This window comes from Pteropus medius, unplaced genomic scaffold (genome assembly GCF_902729225.1).
Source record: "Pteropus medius unplaced genomic scaffold, Ma_sr-lr_union100, whole genome shotgun sequence".
NCBI lineage: Eukaryota > Metazoa > Chordata > Mammalia > Chiroptera > Pteropodidae > Pteropus > Pteropus medius.
The window spans coordinates 5,466,825-5,484,939 of NW_024349225.1; the positions used below are offsets into that span (position 1 = coordinate 5,466,825).

Consider the following 18,115-nt stretch of genomic DNA (forward strand, 5'->3'; position numbering starts at 1 on the left):
GCAATTCAAACTTTCTCTTAGATAAAAAGGAAGCCAGTGAGCCCTAGAACTAACTCTGAGCCATGGTGAAAAGCACAGAAAACAGTATTCCTTGTGAATCGTTGATCACCCCAAGTACAGGATAAAGCAAATACATGGAATTGGCCACCTGGGACTTCAAACCACTGTCTACTGGTCAATCACAAATGCTCATATTAACGGAATTAAAAAAAAAAAACAACTATAAAAAGATTTTTTTTTAAAAAAAAATCACAAGAAGCAAATAGTTCCATGAGAGAAAAGCCACATGATTTGGTCTTAAAGAAAATCAAAGCTTGATTTCAAATAAGCTTTTCTCTGGGGAGAAATAAACACTGTAGCATCTGCCTTCAATCCACTCTTGACTGGATAGGATTAGTACATCCTATAATAAGTGCTCAGTGTTAAATTCACAAAAGATAAACACTCTATTATTAAGAAACCAAAAGAAATCATTTTAAAAATTATACCGGCGACTCACAAATAGGTCTACCATAATTTCCTAATAAGAAAATAGTATATCAAGTTTATCTTTGGGAAAGGTAAGTTCATGCAACTTAATAGCTTACCTTCCAGTTATAGACATTAACCCCCACTCCAAATCAATTGAAGAATCTGCATTTTGGTTAAACTGAAACAAAGATTAACATCTGGTCATGAGATCTAAGTGCGAGTAGGAAATGGAGTGAGAAAGACATATTCGTGTTGTGTATGTATCTGGACAAATCCAAATTTCTGCACAGGAAGCAAAATAAACGGGATTTACTTCTCTGAACATGTTTGAGTTTCATTTTTACACCATCTTCAGTAATTGTCTACTCGTTTTATAAATGTAAGCCTTATCTTTTGCAGGAAAATATTAAGTTCTCAGGGTGGACCCAGGTTTTGCAAGGCCAACATATGTAATTTCAGGGGTGCTCTCTAAGAAAAAGAATACAATATTATAAATGTAAATTACGTAGAGGGTATTGCAAGAGAGGGTCTCTGGAGGTTAAGTACCAGCAGCTTCACAGTAAATTCACCACAAGGGTGAGAACCAACCAAGTCTTATATTTCTTCTTCATCCATATGGTATCTTGCAGCACTGGGTATTTTATAGGCTTCAGTATTTGCTGATTCCACTAACTTCAGAACCAAGAAAAAATTATACTATGAGATTAAATTCAAGGCAAGCCCTAGCCCATACACATGGTTCAGGATAAGCCTTAACTCTTCGTTCGGTTATACTTTACATGACAGTTTGAATTAAACATAATTTGAATTCATGTTGATTCTATTATTTAATAATTGTCATCTAGTTAATGTTTTAAAAATCCAAAAATGTCTACCCACTATGATAGGAGGACAAAGAGATTTTTTTTTTAAATCATTCAATAAAAGCTGGATGTACACAAGTCACAGACTAAACGCTCTAGCTCCTGTGCGTGTGTCCACTATTTGTGGTGTACAGCTGGAATCCACGTGCACTCCGTAACCGACTGCGGCCACAATAACTGCTCAGTGTTATCAATAAAGTTACCCCAGAAGTTATCCCAGAAGTAGAAGAGGTCACCCATTCAAAAGAAAACTTTCAGGAGTTTCTGATGTGTTGACCTATTTCCTCATACTGCCTGACAACAGTTAGCATAGTGCATCCTTTTTATAAATATGAACTAGTAAAGAGAAAATTCATATAATTCCTCAGGTTCTATTTCTGGGTGAGAGGTATTATACAAGCAAACAAACTATGAAAGAGATGGCTCACTAATCCCACGGGTTATATTCTAGGCTTAATATTTTAAAAGTGCTGCTATGCAAAAATCTGCAGAACTTCCTACCTAAGTCCAGAGTTATAACCAGATAACGTATGATAAAGGAGAGACATTTTGTGAATGTTCCTGAATATAAACATATAATCCAAATAATTTCACTCCGTATGCATTTTTGAGGAAAATATCTTGAGAAAAACCCACTGTTATCAATAACCTTTTCTACACCGGACTAGAACTTGATTATTAAAGGCCTCTCTTAAAACTGATAACTATAACTGTATGAAAAATATTTAAATGTCTTCATAAAAAAGTAATATTAATAAACAACTTTTAAACCTATGGGACCAATCAGGAAAATATTTCCAACACATGATAAGCAAAAAACTAATTTTGTTAATATGTAAAGAGTTAAAATTAGATGATCAATAATTAGATGACAATAGTCCAAAATAAAAATAAGTAAAGGATATGAAAAGACAGTTCATAGAAAACACGAGGCCTGATAAGGATGCTAAACCTCATTTATAAATGTAAGAAATAAATATTTTAAAACAATGAGCTATTTTTCAATGGACAGATAATGACAGAGATGGTTTCAATGGTAGAGCTAAAAATACCCGCAGTTGATAAGGGTGTGGGGGGAGCGTGGGGAGAGGCACACTCATTCTCTGGGGAGGGCGGGAAGCGGGGGTTGGCGCAAGTTTCTGGAGGGCCATCTAGCAAGATCTTTCACATTTGTAATACATTTTAAATTATATATTTTGACCAATCAATCACTCTTCTATGAAATTATCCTATAGAATTCTCAAACAAGTACTCAGAAGATACTTATTCAAAGATGCTCTTTGCAGCATTGTTTAAAAATTCAAAAAACAAATTAAAAGCCTGGAAAGAGCTTAACTGTCCATAGAATAATCGATGCAATAAATACTATAAAGCTGCTAAAAAGAATATGGTAAATCTATCTACATGTGCTGATTATGAAATAATAACATGTTTCTTGAACTTTCAAAATGCCAGCCACTGTTCTAATAAGCCCTTTACATATGTTAATTCCCTTAATGAACAACGAAAAACTAGATATACAGAGAAGTAAAAAAAGAAAATTGCAGAACACACTGTGAACTATGTATTTATATCATATATCAGTATATATGATGTAAATAATAAACATCACATATAAACACATATTATATATAATATATACATATATGTGTATATGTATGTGTATGTGTGTGTGTGTGTGTGTGTGTGTGTGTGTGTGTGTATAAACATACCCAGAAAATTTTGGGAAGGATTCAAAAGTAATGTTTTACAGTGATTACCCAGGAGCGATGGGACTGGAAAATGGGATTTGGGTAAAAAGAAATATTTACTTTTATTTTTATAATTTTCTGAATTGTTGGAACTTTTCATTACATACTAGTCTTACTTCTATGTTTAAAATGTTAATGTATGTTTTCTGCCTGATTAGACTAAGGTCTGTTTAATTTTTTTCTTTCTACTTCTACATATCTTTTAAAACCTAATAAAAGTTATTTGGGAAAAGGTAGCAATATAAGAAAATATGAATGTTTCTTTTTGTATCTCCCTATAGTATAAGAATTTTTAACATGAACACATATTACTTTCAATTTTTAAAAAAAATCAGTATTCAACAACTCCAACACAAACATCCTATCTCATTTCCTTTCTTATGCAGGAAACCCAGAATATAAGGATTTGGATGAGAACACTCATGACTCTAAAACGATTGTTTAGCTTATGGGTTTCTTCCTCCCAATAGCAAGTCGATGCAATGAAAATTTTAAAAGACCCACTTTAATTATAAATAAAACAAAAATAAGGGAGAAACATAATTATTGATGTATGATTTACAATGTACACTGCTCTACTATATGGAACATGTGACTTAACACAGACCAAGGATGATGTTTATGTGCATATTCATAAAGCAGCCGCCACATGGTGACAGTTGATAGTTATTATCATCATCATTACAGCCACTGCTCATCAGCTGCTTTCTATGGATCTAAAACTGAGCCCCATACTTCACATATATTAGCATATTTAATTCTCACAACCACCCAATAAGACTCCTGGTTAATTATTCACCGGAATTATATAAAATTACAAAAATATAGAGAAAATTTTAGGGTGGCAAGTAGTAACTGAAATCTATAAACTTTGAGTGTAGATTTACTGTATGTACACCTAACTCTGTTCTAGATTTTCTATGAGATATCTTTATCAGAAATAGACCATAAAGTAGCTGAATAATCTTCATGCCATTTGTTCCAAAGGTCGTCCCTTCAGGTTAATCTTTCCTCATACATCTCTCAGCATTTCAGAGCCTCAGGCCTTCACTCTGTGGACAGCCTTCCGTTTCCAGCACCTCTTACACTCCTGCAGGTTCTTACCTGTCCAGCAGCAGCCCCAGCACTTCTTTAGTGGAGGCAAAGCCTCTGTACGTGGACAAGAAGATGCTGATATAGGTAAAGTCATTGTCCCCAAAAGCCGTCAGCAGGTTCTCCACAAGCTTCTCCAAGGTGCCAGCTTTTATGGTCCTGATCTTACAGGTCTCATACTGACTGACTGTGTGTCCTGGAGGCAGCTGGTCCCCTTCAACCTGTACAAGAAATTCACAATTATGCTCAGGAGAAATGATTCCCTAGGGGGAAAAAAAAAATAATGAAAACACTGAAATAGTTGAAACGCGCCTGCCATGTTTTCTCCTGCTCTTATTTCCCTATAAGTTAGGCAAGGCCATCCCCTCACCTGTGAGTGTAGCAGAGTGAATTGGGGTGGCAGGGCAGGGGGTGGCGGGGAGTGTTCCCTTCCTCTCTAGAAGCAGAGGTATTATTTCATCATGGTTACATTTGCTTCTGTTCACTATCCTATCAAGAACTAGGTTGTTGGCATATCGTATCAAGGATGCTCACTATGACCCCAGGATCGAGCTTAGCAAACATTATCGATCATTGTTCCATGGTAAGCTTTCCAACTCATTCTTAGAGACAGCTCCCACAGTGCCAACTCATATTGGCTTTGGAGAGCTGATTTTTATATTTTTAGGATTTACGTGAACCAGCTGACATCGTGTTGATAGTTTGAAAACTCAGTCATGGTAGGAATATGTTTCCCATGGAATCCTATGGAGATCTGATCATGATCTGATGTTCTTCAGTCCGTGGAAGGCAGTATACTCCCTGATTCAATATCATCAGCAGTCAAGAGTTGGCTGTAACACGCAGCACCGGGCTAATGACTGGGGAGTAACAGAAAGGGTGGGTGAGTAAATGACCTCTGCCTTCTAGAAACTTGCAATGTATAAAAGAAGACATTTGTTCATGAGAAATAGCTGTCACATGAGAATGAAACTGTGAATAATATTGGCAGGTATAAGTGCACCTTGGAGATATAAACCATAATACCTAAGAACTGACTAGTGTTAAAGTCTATAAAACTTAAGAACTATATATTAGGGAAGAGAATTAAAGAAAAATATGGCTGTGCTTTACATTCTGCAATAAATCTGTGCCTAACAAATTATATAGAGATACGATTTTCAAAGTTTAACTTGTCCTTCATAGGCACTAGAGAAGTGATGTACCCAAAAGAGCTTTTTCTAAAGCACATAATCATTCTAAGTGCTGCAAAGAATCATTAGGCAATTTCTCTGAACTTTAAGTTTGAATTGTTTTATACCAGATTTTCCTCAGTTGAAATAATCGGACTTGTGAAAACTAAAGAAAAGGGGCAGAGAAGAAAGAGCTGAATCTCTAAATGATGACACTGTGCCTGTCACAAGTTAAAGTGTTGGAAGGAAATCAGCAGGCGAGATTCCTTTCTGTAAGACCGAAGTGGTGGCAGTCGCTTTCAGAAGGGAGTTAGTTAGAGCAGCTTAATGTCACCATGGCCTAACTAACAGGAATTAATAAGAAGGCTCTAGTTTACGTGGTAGATGACTTTTTTCTCTTCTTTATTTAATTTTGAAAGATATTTTTAGTTTACTAAGGAAAGGGATCTGCTTCAGGCAAAATACCAAATGTTTCTTAAGGCTTCTTAGGCCTGTTGACTCAGATCATGGCCTCTTAACTGCTCCTTATCACTCTTTAGGTACTTTTAGAACAGATCTAATCGTACCCATCTGTCTCCCAGGAGCTTCAATTAACTTTGACCAGAAAGATACGTGGAAAAGATATGTTTCAAAGTCTAATTACATTTTTAACTACTTGGTACAGTGTAAAACACTAATTCCAAAACAAAAGGGGCTGTGGTCAAGTTTGGTAACTACAGAGTTAAAGTCAAATATGTTACTTTAGAATTTCTTAAAGTCTTTAATACGCTAACTTGTTAGCAAACTCCAAGAGAAGGATATGGCATATGACATTTCCAAACGAATTTCCCTTTATTCTCAGAGTATCTTGCAGAACATGAGAATGATCAAAGTTTGGAAAATGTTAGCTTAGTGAGTCACCACAATGCATTTAAAACTTTATTCGCATTTGCCACTTTTCACTTTAAAAAAAGAAGAATCAGGACTTACGAATATAATGTTAATCTTTATCTTCTAACATCTATAGTTCTTTGATCTCTTTCTTAAAACCAAAATTTATGGATGTTTTGTGTGTTTTACATTGTCATTTCGAAAGACCTGGTCAAGACAATGATCGGCCTGATGATATTACAAAGTGGTAGTCGAAAAATATATTTCCACATCCGGTGCTAACAACAACAACAAAAGGAACGTCTGGCTTCTCAGTCTGTAGGAATGTTCAAGCTCTAGTTCTAAATCGAGCTTCCTTACCTTGTGACAGTGTCAGGGTTCCCTTACCAAATCATTTTATAATGTGATTATTCTTATTTTACTCACAATGCAAATTCCACTTTAAATCTTTCCTCATTGAAAGTAATAACTATCTAAAAGAACTAATTTTTCACTAAGCACTGATGTGGCCAAAAATTCGAACAGAGAAAAATGCCTGTCAAAGGACCTGATGAAGTGGGTCCCCCTTCCTGCCAGAAAGCAGATGTGGCAGGAGGCCAGTTCTCCCTGGGGAATGGAGCCACACTGCTCATTAACCCAGTCACTCCCTTCCAGTTCTTTTCCTCTGAAAAAAAAAAAAAAATCTACATATGCAGGCTCGATCCCCATAAGTCTCTTTCATGGTTTTTGTTCCTTGGCATTTGCATGTGTAAATTAGGAAGATCTGTGTCTGAGGTAACAGAGTGGCTCATAAAATACTTCAAATATTTAGATTTAAAAAATCACTTTCTAAGCACAATGAGTGAGCACCAATGACAATATCATAAAATGAAGTACAGGAATTGCTCTGGCGCCTAAAATCATCCTCCCCCAAATTAACAGTGCATGTTAAGGTGTCAGAGCACTTGCTCGATGTCCTCTGCACCTTTGCTAAGCACCCGAATACTTACTTGCCACAGGAGGGGAAGACCAGGTTTTTGAAGATGGGTTCTGATTTGTCAACATTCAAATAAAGTACACTTTTATGAAACAAAAACTTAAAAATGATGTGCTTATTATTGAAATTATTTTGAAATAAATTTATACAAAAGTGAAACACAAGAAATGTCCCCTGCCTTATGGTTAGACTGGAGAAGCTGACGTTTTAGTTTCATTTTTGCAGCAAAACGTTCAAAAGCTACATTGCCCTTGGAATAGATTTGGGGATCTTTTTGTTTGTACTAGCTCAATACCTTTGAATTCTAGTTTCAGAGAAAAGTGGGGAGAGGCGGGGAGAGAGCCTCGGCGGACAACTGTTTAATAACTCAGACTTAGAGGCAAGACACGGACAGAGGGCTGAGCATGCCCTCTGGGTTAGCACGCTAACAGGAAGCAGCTCAATCTGGATTTAATCAGGGACCATCGCTTTACTGACAAGACCATGATACTGAGGCCACAAAAATGTTTCATGACTGTTTTCTTGGCCAATCTTTCTGCCATTAGAATTCAGCTTTCCCTAAGAGAACATGTCTGACTCCCGTGGGGTAAACATCTAAAACTCTGCCCAATGGGCCTAGCTGAGGAATTTCCATAATTATCAATTTTGGCATGAGGGGGAACAGGAGAAAGAGAATGTGAGAGATGAAATGTGCCATATTTCAATTCTGTTTCCAGTCATGGAGAAAAACACTCTTTCACCATCTAAACCATAAACTGTTAACAACTTGGGTGTTTCTAATTTGAAAAAAAAAATTTTCCTTCAATCAAAATAATACTTCAGTCATCTGATACTTTAACAATGAGTGTGCTAAATAAACAGCCTCATCAGCTTGGGAGACAGTATGAAGTCCCACTCCCAGTCATGCTCGATATTTAATACATTAGTTCTCGGGCAAGCTGGCCTGAGCAGAAAAGGAAATAGTGAGTACCTATTCCAGTCTTAACTTCCTAAGAACATCTAAACCCATTTCCAAAGTTTTATAGACTTTAAGAAGGTACGCATTTCTATCTCTTCAATTCATCCCAGAATACCAACGGCACTGTTACATTCCCTTTTCAAATGCCTTACCACCACCATGTAGCAACAAGAAAACACCACAGTACAGGAAATGCCACGAGGTATCTCACAAATCAGCTCTGATCATCTGCCCATGTTGCCCAAATCTGTGTAGATAATATGTCCTCGCCACGCAAAGAAAAAATACATGCATGCAATGGCACACGGCAGAGCATTATGGCAATGCCAGTGCATCTGAGCACAGAGAGCTATTCTCATATGGAACATTCAGAGATGTAAGACATAGACTATTTAAAACCCTAGAGCAGGTGACGTCAAGCTCAGTATGAGCTTATACACTGTGTGAACTTCTACTTGGGGTGTGAACTCACTTTTTTGCTAGGTTAGGATTGTCAGGATGCCCATTTAAATTTTAGTTTCAGGTAAATAACAAATAATTGAATAATTGAAAAATTTGGTGCCATAAGTGTGTCCCATAAAGTATTTAGGACCCATTCATACTGAAAAAGTATTTGTTAATCTGAATTTCAAATTTAATTTTGCATCCTGTATTTTCATTTGGCAAATCTGGCAACCCCAAGCTGAGTGCATACAAATGGTATAGAATGAATCTCTCTTTCATTTACTCACCTGCTTAATCGGCCACACATTAATTCAACAGTACTATGTGCCAGGCACTGTGCAAGGTAGTACAGATTTAAAGATAAACAGAATGCAGTTGTTCAGTAAGTCATCAAAATGCAGTATGAGTAAAATGGTGGAGAGACAGACAGATGTCATGGAAGAACCAAGAAGGACCTGGCATAGAGGTGGCATCAGAAAAGGCTTCCTGAGTAGGCGGTGCTTACACTGGGTTTTAAATCAGGAGTGGGAGTTAATGACGTTGAGAGGATGCAGCAGGCAGAGAGACCAGCACAAACGCATTAAGAAGAACAGAGGGGTGAGGGGGGCAATACGACAAAGAGAATGACAGCTTGGTTAGAGACAGCAGGGGCCTGCCCGATGATGGAGGACTCAGGTTGGATCCTGAGGAGTCAGATTCCATTTCCTACAGGTGTAAGCATGGTCAGAAGAATGACAGGTAGAGGACAGATATGATGGGAAGTTTTGAAGTTGGAAGCTCAGTAAGGAAGTTGTTGACACTCCAAATAAGCAACTATAAAGGTCTCACCTTGTGCAACAGTAATAGGGATCGAGAATATGGTGGGTGGAGGGACATATTAGGGCATATTCAGGAATTGTCAAGACTTGGTGATTAACTGGATGCAGAGGATGAAAACGAAGAAAAAGAATCAAGAATCTTTATCTAATTTCTAGTGTGGATAGTTTGAAAGAAAATCGAGGAGCGTAAGCCAGACTTTTGTGGGGCAGAAGTACTGAATTCCACTTTAGAAATGTCTGACTTGAAATATCCTTGGAATTTTCCAATAAAACAGTCCAATGGGCAACTAGGATCCAAAAGGTGGAGAGAGGGGTCTAAGATGGAAATATGTAGAAGTTACATCAATGAAAACGGCTTCATTCATCCAGACAGTGTGTGTAAAACAGGAAGAGCAGTGGGCCAAGAATGGCTTGTGGAAGAATAGCTAAATTAAGAGGATTTCAGGAGGAAAGATATCAAGCACTGAGGAGAAGCACCCACATATGTGGTGAATGTACATATCGCCTGATCTGCAGTGGCGTTTCCAGGTGGAGAATCCAGAAGAAATCTTCACTACCAAATTCATATATATGCCAACTCATGCACCTTCCACCTGATTATGCAGACATATGGAGGTCTAGCCAGCAATGTGCTGGAGCCAGCTAGTGCAGCTTGCGAGAGCCAACTGTATACACTCCTTCTCACTTCCGTGTTCAATGACATCACGTTGGTGTCATGAATTCGGCCATGGTGGAAATATTTACACAATGAAAACTGGCAAACCGGCTGTAAGTTAGGGCTTTTGTTCTGGAGAGCTGCTTTATCAGCACCCCATTGCCCAGGAGTTCTTCTCAGATTATGTCTGTCATAAAAGCAAGACAGACCATCATTCTGGTTGAAGATTTTTCTCATTCTGTATCCACCCCAGCGAAGGGATTGGTAAGATCTTTGACCTCAGAAAAGGTAGAAAATTATGCCTCTGAACTAAAAAAGGAGTAGATATGTGGAGGTAGAGAAGCACACTTGTGACAAATGAATGTGCTCTAAAAACATTACAGGATCCCCAAGATGGACTTTGCTTGAAGCCACATGTTAGAACGTGATCAGGTTTCTATGAAGAGAACCCTTCATCCTCAGGAAAATGCTAAAGAAGCTGTAATAACAAAGCACAGCCAGTGTTTTATGGCACAGAAATCCCAGCCCCCTCCACCATCCTGTCTCAGCAGGGTTTCCTAGATAACCCCCATATAGTCCAGGAATTCTCCCCAGGGAAACAGGAAGTTGTATTTTCCATCTCCTAAAAAATAACAGTCCTCCTGGCTGTGAATCTGCTCAGCCCAATGTTAATCCATAACAGACACCATCTTCTCTGACACAAACCCCTATTTCCGACATCCTGGTCCTCCTTTAAGGATTCCAAAGTCTTTAGGAGACAGATTCAAAAAGTAAGTGGATTTCAAGGAGTTTGCTTTTTATTATTCCTCAAATAAAATAATTTCACTTTTATATGCTACTTTTCTGCTTGAAACTCATTATGCTAATCATTAAGATGTTATAAATTAATGGGTTCCATTTCCCCTCTGAGGCCAATTTACTATGGGATCTAGGGCAGTAACTTAAAGTTTCAATGTCTTGGTCATCTACTTTATAAAGTGAAGAAATCACATGCTATTTTGAGTAGTTCAAAGATTTAGAGTTGCATGGGGCGGGGGTGGGGGGGAGAAAGTTTTGAACTAAAATAGTCATTGTCGCATTTGCCAAATAATATCACAAATCGTCACATAGTTTGGTATCCAGAGTGAACTGGCAAAATTCATAACTCCCTCCTCTCTCTCTCTCATCCAGAGTCTCAAATGCCAAGGTCTTCATATCCTGAGGTCACAGGTTAACAGGTGCCCTGGCTTTCTGGAATCCATTCTGCTTTTGTGCAGCCCAGCCAACCTCTGTCTGCAAAGGTCAGCAGGGGGTAGTGAGCTTCTGTGTGACCTAATATTCTCCGTGAATGAAGGCTGCTATGAATGAAAAGCCTCCCCCACAGCCCAGAAGCTTTCCCAGCCCATCATAAATCCCACAGGCAGTTAGTTGCATGGGGCTTTATCTCCTCTTGAGATTAAAAGTGCTCCTTCACCAATCTTTGGGCTGTAAAGGGGAGGTAGAGAGAGGGAAGGCAGAGGGTGGCTACTGCCTGATGTCTCCAGACTTAATCATTAGTTTGATTCTTACTCTGCATACCACATAAAGAAATCTCTTATCTGCCCCACTTTCCTATGGGATTAGTTTAGTTTTAAGCAAAGTAAACATTTAGTTCACACAATTATTATCACCTATTATCATAATGATTAAGCATAAAAATCAAAGCCTCATTATCAAAACGCCAGTAAAATCATTACTCCCCTGGATTTCAGGAATCCAGGAATGATTCTGTCCAGATTGTTCCTTTTCTCCTCCGAAACTAAAATTTTAAAGTCTACGTGGACTTATAAATTCAAGTATAAAATTTAACTTTATAGTTCCCACAGAGCTCGGGGACACAGGCCTCTGGCAAGTGCTCTGTTTCTCAGTGCTGCCTTTGGCACAGGTAATATTCCCACATCATGGGCTTGGAGAATTGACTACCTATGGAGCAAGCAGGTATCTTTCAAGCATACTATCAGATGGTAAAATCTAGGGCAAGGTACGAAGAACAATTTCATTTACCTTGAGTACTTCCTGACAAGAAAAAAATGTTCTGCGATGTTCTTAATTAAATTATAGCAGGCCAGAGAATGAGAGAAAGAAGTTGGGCCATTAATAGCTGGGAGCCAGCTAATAAGACTACTCGTATTCCCGAGTACATGCTGGAACTCTGAATAAACTTCCAGGTGGCAATGTCTGCAATTATCTAAAAGAGAGAAAAGCCAGGGCCATTGAACCCCAGGAGCCTCAGAATCCTGCTTACACATGAACTTTCCAAATTCTGGCCCACAAAACCAATCCAAAGAAGCAAAAGCTTCTAGGCTTCTTCCTTATGGACTCTTTGCCTGTGTCCCAGAACTAGCCCTGCTTCACCTTCTTCCAGCCCCCTTTATCTAGAGCCAATGAAAATTCTTTCGAACGATCTGCATCTCCCCCTGTCCTCCCTGATGTATATAAACGCTTGCCAACTCCAGGGCGGTGGCCATGTTGCCCCTCCCACCTGGCGCTGCTGCTGACGGCTTAGACTTCATGCCCCAGGACCTGGTCTTTTTTTTTTTTTTACTATCGACGGCCCAATAAACCCCTTCTTTTAAGAAGACTTTCAGACGTGGCAGTTAAAATTTTTGTTTTACAGTCTCTCTGAATGATGCACTGAAGTAAACTGGCTATTTTTCTTAATAGGATTTCCTTTTCATAAGATGAAAATTAATTCTAAGAAAACCACTCTTATGCCCAAAATGAAAAGAAAGAGAGGGTTAACGGATATTTATTGAGCACTTTTGGATCAGATGTTTGATCCTTACACGAAAATCTTCTAATACAGTAATTATTTTTATTTTACTTGAAGAAACAGTTTCGGAGAAGTGAGGGGTCCAACTCAAAGTACCCAGCCAATCAACACAGTCAGCAGAGTGAGGCTATCAAACCAATCCTGTCTTTCTGCTATCACAGGGGGTATTCAATCTCCATATTCGTACACCCAAGACTATCAGACCTCAATAGCCTAGAATCTCCGTACTTCATAGGATTCTTATAAGCAAGATCTGAAGTCATGTTGAACAATTACAAGGACTCTTCAGGATTCTACAGATAAAAGAAAATATTATATGTTTAATACTAAAATCCTTCTCTTTCTTTCCCCTGCTCCAGTCACTTTCACCAAAAATTAAGCAGGTCTTCTTACATCAAATGCTTTCTGGTATTTTCCATCCTACCTCCTCATACTAACTGAAATCTTAACACCTACGGGTAGAAAATGTTTTAGCGCTAAACACCCTCTTTGGAGGAAAACAAAAATCCCCCTCATTTTTACAGTTTTTGAAAAGAGTAAATTAAAGTCTGAGAAAAATGAAGCCAGGAAAACAATGTCAGTAGCTGCATGAGAAGCTACCAGATAAAACAGTGTAGGAACCATGGGGAGCACTCATGTTCTGCTCTAAATTCCTGATTATTAATTAATTTTCCCATCTGCTAGATTTATAAATCTCTCTAGTCAAAAGGCAATTTGCTTCTACTTTTAGAAAGAAACGGAAAGGAACACAGGATGACAATATGAAAAGTTATAGACTATAGCCAGACGAAGTGGTAGGTTTATAAATGCTGACATTTAATGAAAATAAATAAAGGAGAAGATAGAGTATAGAAAGGACTAACAGCTGGACTAATAGATCCAACTTCTCCAAAGACAGGGAAACTGAAAAAGCAACCATTTTGTTCACTGGATTTTAATGTGTCAAAAACGTATAAAAAGATAGGCATGCCAGCTGTAAAGAAAATATTTATTCTCCTAATAATATGCTCATTATTCTCATGGTTCATGGCCCACTCTTGATGTCGATCAGTTAAAACAGTATGAAAAGAGATTTTATTGTGCAAAGAACCTAATTGTTCTTTGGGAGGTGCTAAGGGAATCTATGAAGTAAATGAAGGATTTGTAGTCTTTAGAACGAATGGGGATAAAAACCTATTACAACCTTGAGACCCAACGATAAGGAAGGCAGGCAGGAAAAAAATGATATAGAAATAGATTCTTTTTCTTGGTCCAGTTCAATTAATCAACAAGTACCTGTTAGCGGCCTTGATTCTCAGTGGTTGGCCAGAATAACTCTTTTTAATTTGGTTATTTTTGTTCCTAAATACATCTGAGTGGATTCTTTCATTCAACAAACATGTGCTGAGTCCTTACTATGTGGCTCAGATGAGATAACAAAAGAAATAACAAAAGAGATAACAAAAGAAAACCAGACAGACAGATGCTAACTCACACAAATAAATGCACATCCTCCACAACTAAATGGGAAGCAAGCAGAATCATGAGCCATCACCGACTGTACCTGGGGCTACTCTTATGGGGCCCCATCCCCTAGAGTCAGAAGCTTCACATTAACTGATCCTAAGTTTTATGCTGCTCTGCTAGAAATATCAGAGAGAGAGATGGCTCATTTCAACATCTCATGCAAATAGACAGAAGCTATGAATATAGAGAGCAACTCTTTCTAATCAATATTATATAAATATAAACAGTAATTGCAGATGGGACCAGCGACCAAACTGATGTAAATACATATGGTCTTTGGCCATAGGTTCTTTGTGACATCTCCAGCTATGCTATGGTAACAGACCAATGGGTAGTATCATTCATTTTCACGAGTCAAATCAATTTTGCTCTCAACCAAAGGCACGGCTCAACCTCACAAAGATAAATCAGACAATACGTTCAAAAAGATTCTAAAGTTTTAGTTAAAGTAGTCTGAGTTTCTGAACATAAGATGTCATAAGATTGTTTTTGTGAAAAACATCACTAAGAACAATGTACATTTGGGGATTTACTTATCTATTCCCTTGAACACACTGAACAGTTTTCAAGAGACTCGCCTGGGGTGCTGGGTAAAATCACTGATTCCTGAGCCCGTGTTCCAGAGATTCTGGTCAATGGACCCAGAATAAAGCCAGGGTTCTGCATTTTAACCAGCATCCCAGAAGATTCTAAATGCAGAAGAGCCACTGATTGCCCTTTGAGAAACGCTGAGCTTGACAATGTGAAAACAAAGATGAGGAGAGTTCATTGTTGGGATTAAGGAAAAGTTGATTAATCAACATAAGCTTAGACAAAGTTATGTGACGTCTCTCAGTTGCCTCAGCTGGAAACTGGGAATAATATTACCTTTACCTTTCTTAACTCACCTCGATGTTGTGAGCATGACTCAAAACAAAAATGTGCTTTGAACTGCTTGAGATAAAAGGACTACATAATAAACTAAGGCATTATTAACACTCACGTCAATGACCCGAGATGCTTTCAAGCAAATCATGTGATCTTTCTGTGTGTGGCCTATGAAATTCAATTGGTTTTCCTATAAGAAGGGACAGTATTACGACTAGCATTTATAGTTTGCTTCGGCCCTCGTCACTCTTCCACCTGCTCGTCAGTCCCATAGAAACGTTCCAGCACTCACCTCCTGTGGTAGTTCTGGAACTCTCTGCCCCTTTTGTTTATGAACATCATTTTCTCAAGAAGTAACAGCAAGAATTAATAATTCCAAGCAGATTGTATGTAGCCATAACCTTATAAAGCAGATCAATTTATTATCCCCATTTCACAGATATTTTACAGAAAACTGAGGCCCCGAGAAACTAAGTAACTTGTCCCAAGTCACATAGCTAAAAGCTGTCCAAAGGCAGGATCCAAGTTGATGAAGTGGTCTGGGCACAGAGCCACACAGCACCGCAACTCTGTCTCGGCTCCTGCTGGGCTCTCCTGTGACACTCAGGCTGATCACTGCCTCCTCGTCCTTCGCTCACCATCAACGTAGAAAGATTTCTTAACCTTGAGCCTCTTTTCTTCTTAATCTATACTCTTTCTGCCCATCTCATACGTATATCGCTACAGTTTCACCTAACACAAATGTTAGCGTAACTCCCAAATCTTTATCTCCAGTTCATACTTTTCTTTCAAATTCTAGACCTAAATTTCCAATTGCCTTATGGATTATCCATAAGGAACTCTAATTCAACATGTCCAAAAAGGAACTCATTTTATTCCTCTAAAATCTCACCCCTACTCTGGCCTCTGACTTACTTTACAGTCCAAGTCATAAACCTGAAAATCATCCCCATTCCCACTTTACCTCCCCCTAACCTCCAAAATCCACCTTTCCCATTCCCTATACATCTCTCCATTCTGTTCTTCTTCCCCGTCCTCACTGTCTTGCCTTAATTTATATCTCATTTCTTAATGCGTATGTGTAACACTTAAATAGTTTAATTTGCCTTTAATATTGCCAAAATGATCTTTCTAAAGCACGAGTCATACTTTTAGAATAAAGTCCAATATCTACTAAAGTGAAACATACCTATCCTATGACTCAGCAATTCCTTTCCTAAAATATACGTATGTGGCCACCAAAAGACAGACAGAAACGCTTACGGCTATTTTATTCATAAGAGCCACACACTTCCCATAGCATGTTGTAAATGTTTGTTGACTTATAGGCACCCTCCACTAGACTGTGAAATATTTAAAGGCAAAGATTAATCATATTTATATTTATATCTCCAGAAATTAGCCTATAACCACACCAATAAGCACTTCATGAATATTAGTTAAATGTATGTTTTTAAGCTAAAAACGAGCTTTTTATCTCATGAATCTACCTAATGAAATGTTCTCTAAGTAACCTTTACTTGATTCTTCCAAATTCAGTCAAATAAAAAAGCCTGTATACATAAACAAGAAAAGTCTGTACACATACAATAAAAGCATGCAATGCTTGGTCATCACCTTTTAGCTGGACTGCTAAAGTAAATACCCTTTAAAATTGTGCTTATGACATCCATACTAATCTTTTAAAAACACAAATCAGATCATGTTACTCCCCTTTTTAAAAATTTCCACTGGCTTCCCACGACACTTAGAATAATATGCAGAATTCTACCATAGCCCACAGTGTCCTTCCTGCCTACCTCCTTGACCTCACCACCAAAACCATCTCCTTCCCTAAGCCCCAGCCACACCAGTCAGTTCTTAAAACACATCAAGCTCATTTGTACCTAAAATCTTTGCATTTGTTCCTTCTGCCTAAGTTCCTTCTGCCTAAACAGCTGGTAGCCTGATCAGCTCATGGTGGATCTGTCCCCTCGCTCACTTCTTTTGATCAGGTGGCACTTCTTCCTCGATAACCTCCCCCCTCCCTGGCCCATCCCTCTGTGTCACTCTACCCACCCCTCTTCCAGCTCTCAGGCCTGATCACTGCATCCAGGTTAACTTTTTTTACAGCACTGACTTGTTAACTTGTTTTTGTTTGTAAACAACACACAGCAGAGCCCTTATCTGCCTTGTTTGCTACTATAGCCCTGGGATTTAGAATAATATCTAATGTAAGACGTCTCAATAAATGTTTGTAGTAGTGAGTGAAAAACTAATGTTGTAATTAAATTGCAAATTACTTAAAAATCCAAGTTGAAGGCTTAATAAACTCCGTGAAAAATACAAAACTCTGGCCTCTGAACTAAAAATCTTAAGTAAACAAAATTAACTGATTCGATCTTTTCACAGCAGTTGAGAACTGAAGTGAATTTATCAAAATGACTATTCTGAGCTATTTTCAATCTCAATTCCATACTCAGTTATCATGATTTTAAAAATTACTGAAGTCATGGGGGGTTTTTTTGCCTCCAAAATTCCTTTCTCATCAAGATGGAGATGTTGAATCAAACTACATATAACACAGATCTCTCATTCTCCCAGGCTGAGATGGCCCTCATTGTTCCATCAGATGTAAATGCCATGGAGCGAATTGCTCGCTTTGAAAATAGAGAGTGGGAATATGCTCTTGTTTTGACTTTTTACAACTCCACGTGGGAGTATCAGAGGAAATGAACACACAAGCTAATCAACTAGCTACATGATATAAGTGGAAATACATTGCAGGAAGTTTACTTGTAGGGTGTTGGACTACCAAGAAGCTTCCAATACTCTCTGCTTGAAAGACAGCATATAAAGTAAGGATTTCATCTGAAGCCTTTTAACTTTCCCTTTCTCCCCT

General features: G+C 38.2%; 1 protein-coding gene across 3 annotated transcripts in view; it reads right to left on the reverse strand.

The window, feature by feature from the left end:
• RGL1 (ral guanine nucleotide dissociation stimulator like 1) overlaps positions 1 to 18,115 on the reverse strand; it is a 205,325-nt gene that overhangs the window by 68,511 nt on the left and 118,699 nt on the right. For all 3 annotated transcript variants that reach the window (XM_039881255.1, XM_039881256.1, XM_039881257.1), the window contains one exon: positions 4,190 to 4,398. In XM_039881255.1, the coding sequence (XP_039737189.1) occupies positions 4,190 to 4,398 (209 nt within the window). The remainder of the gene's footprint in view (positions 1 to 4,189; positions 4,399 to 18,115) is intronic.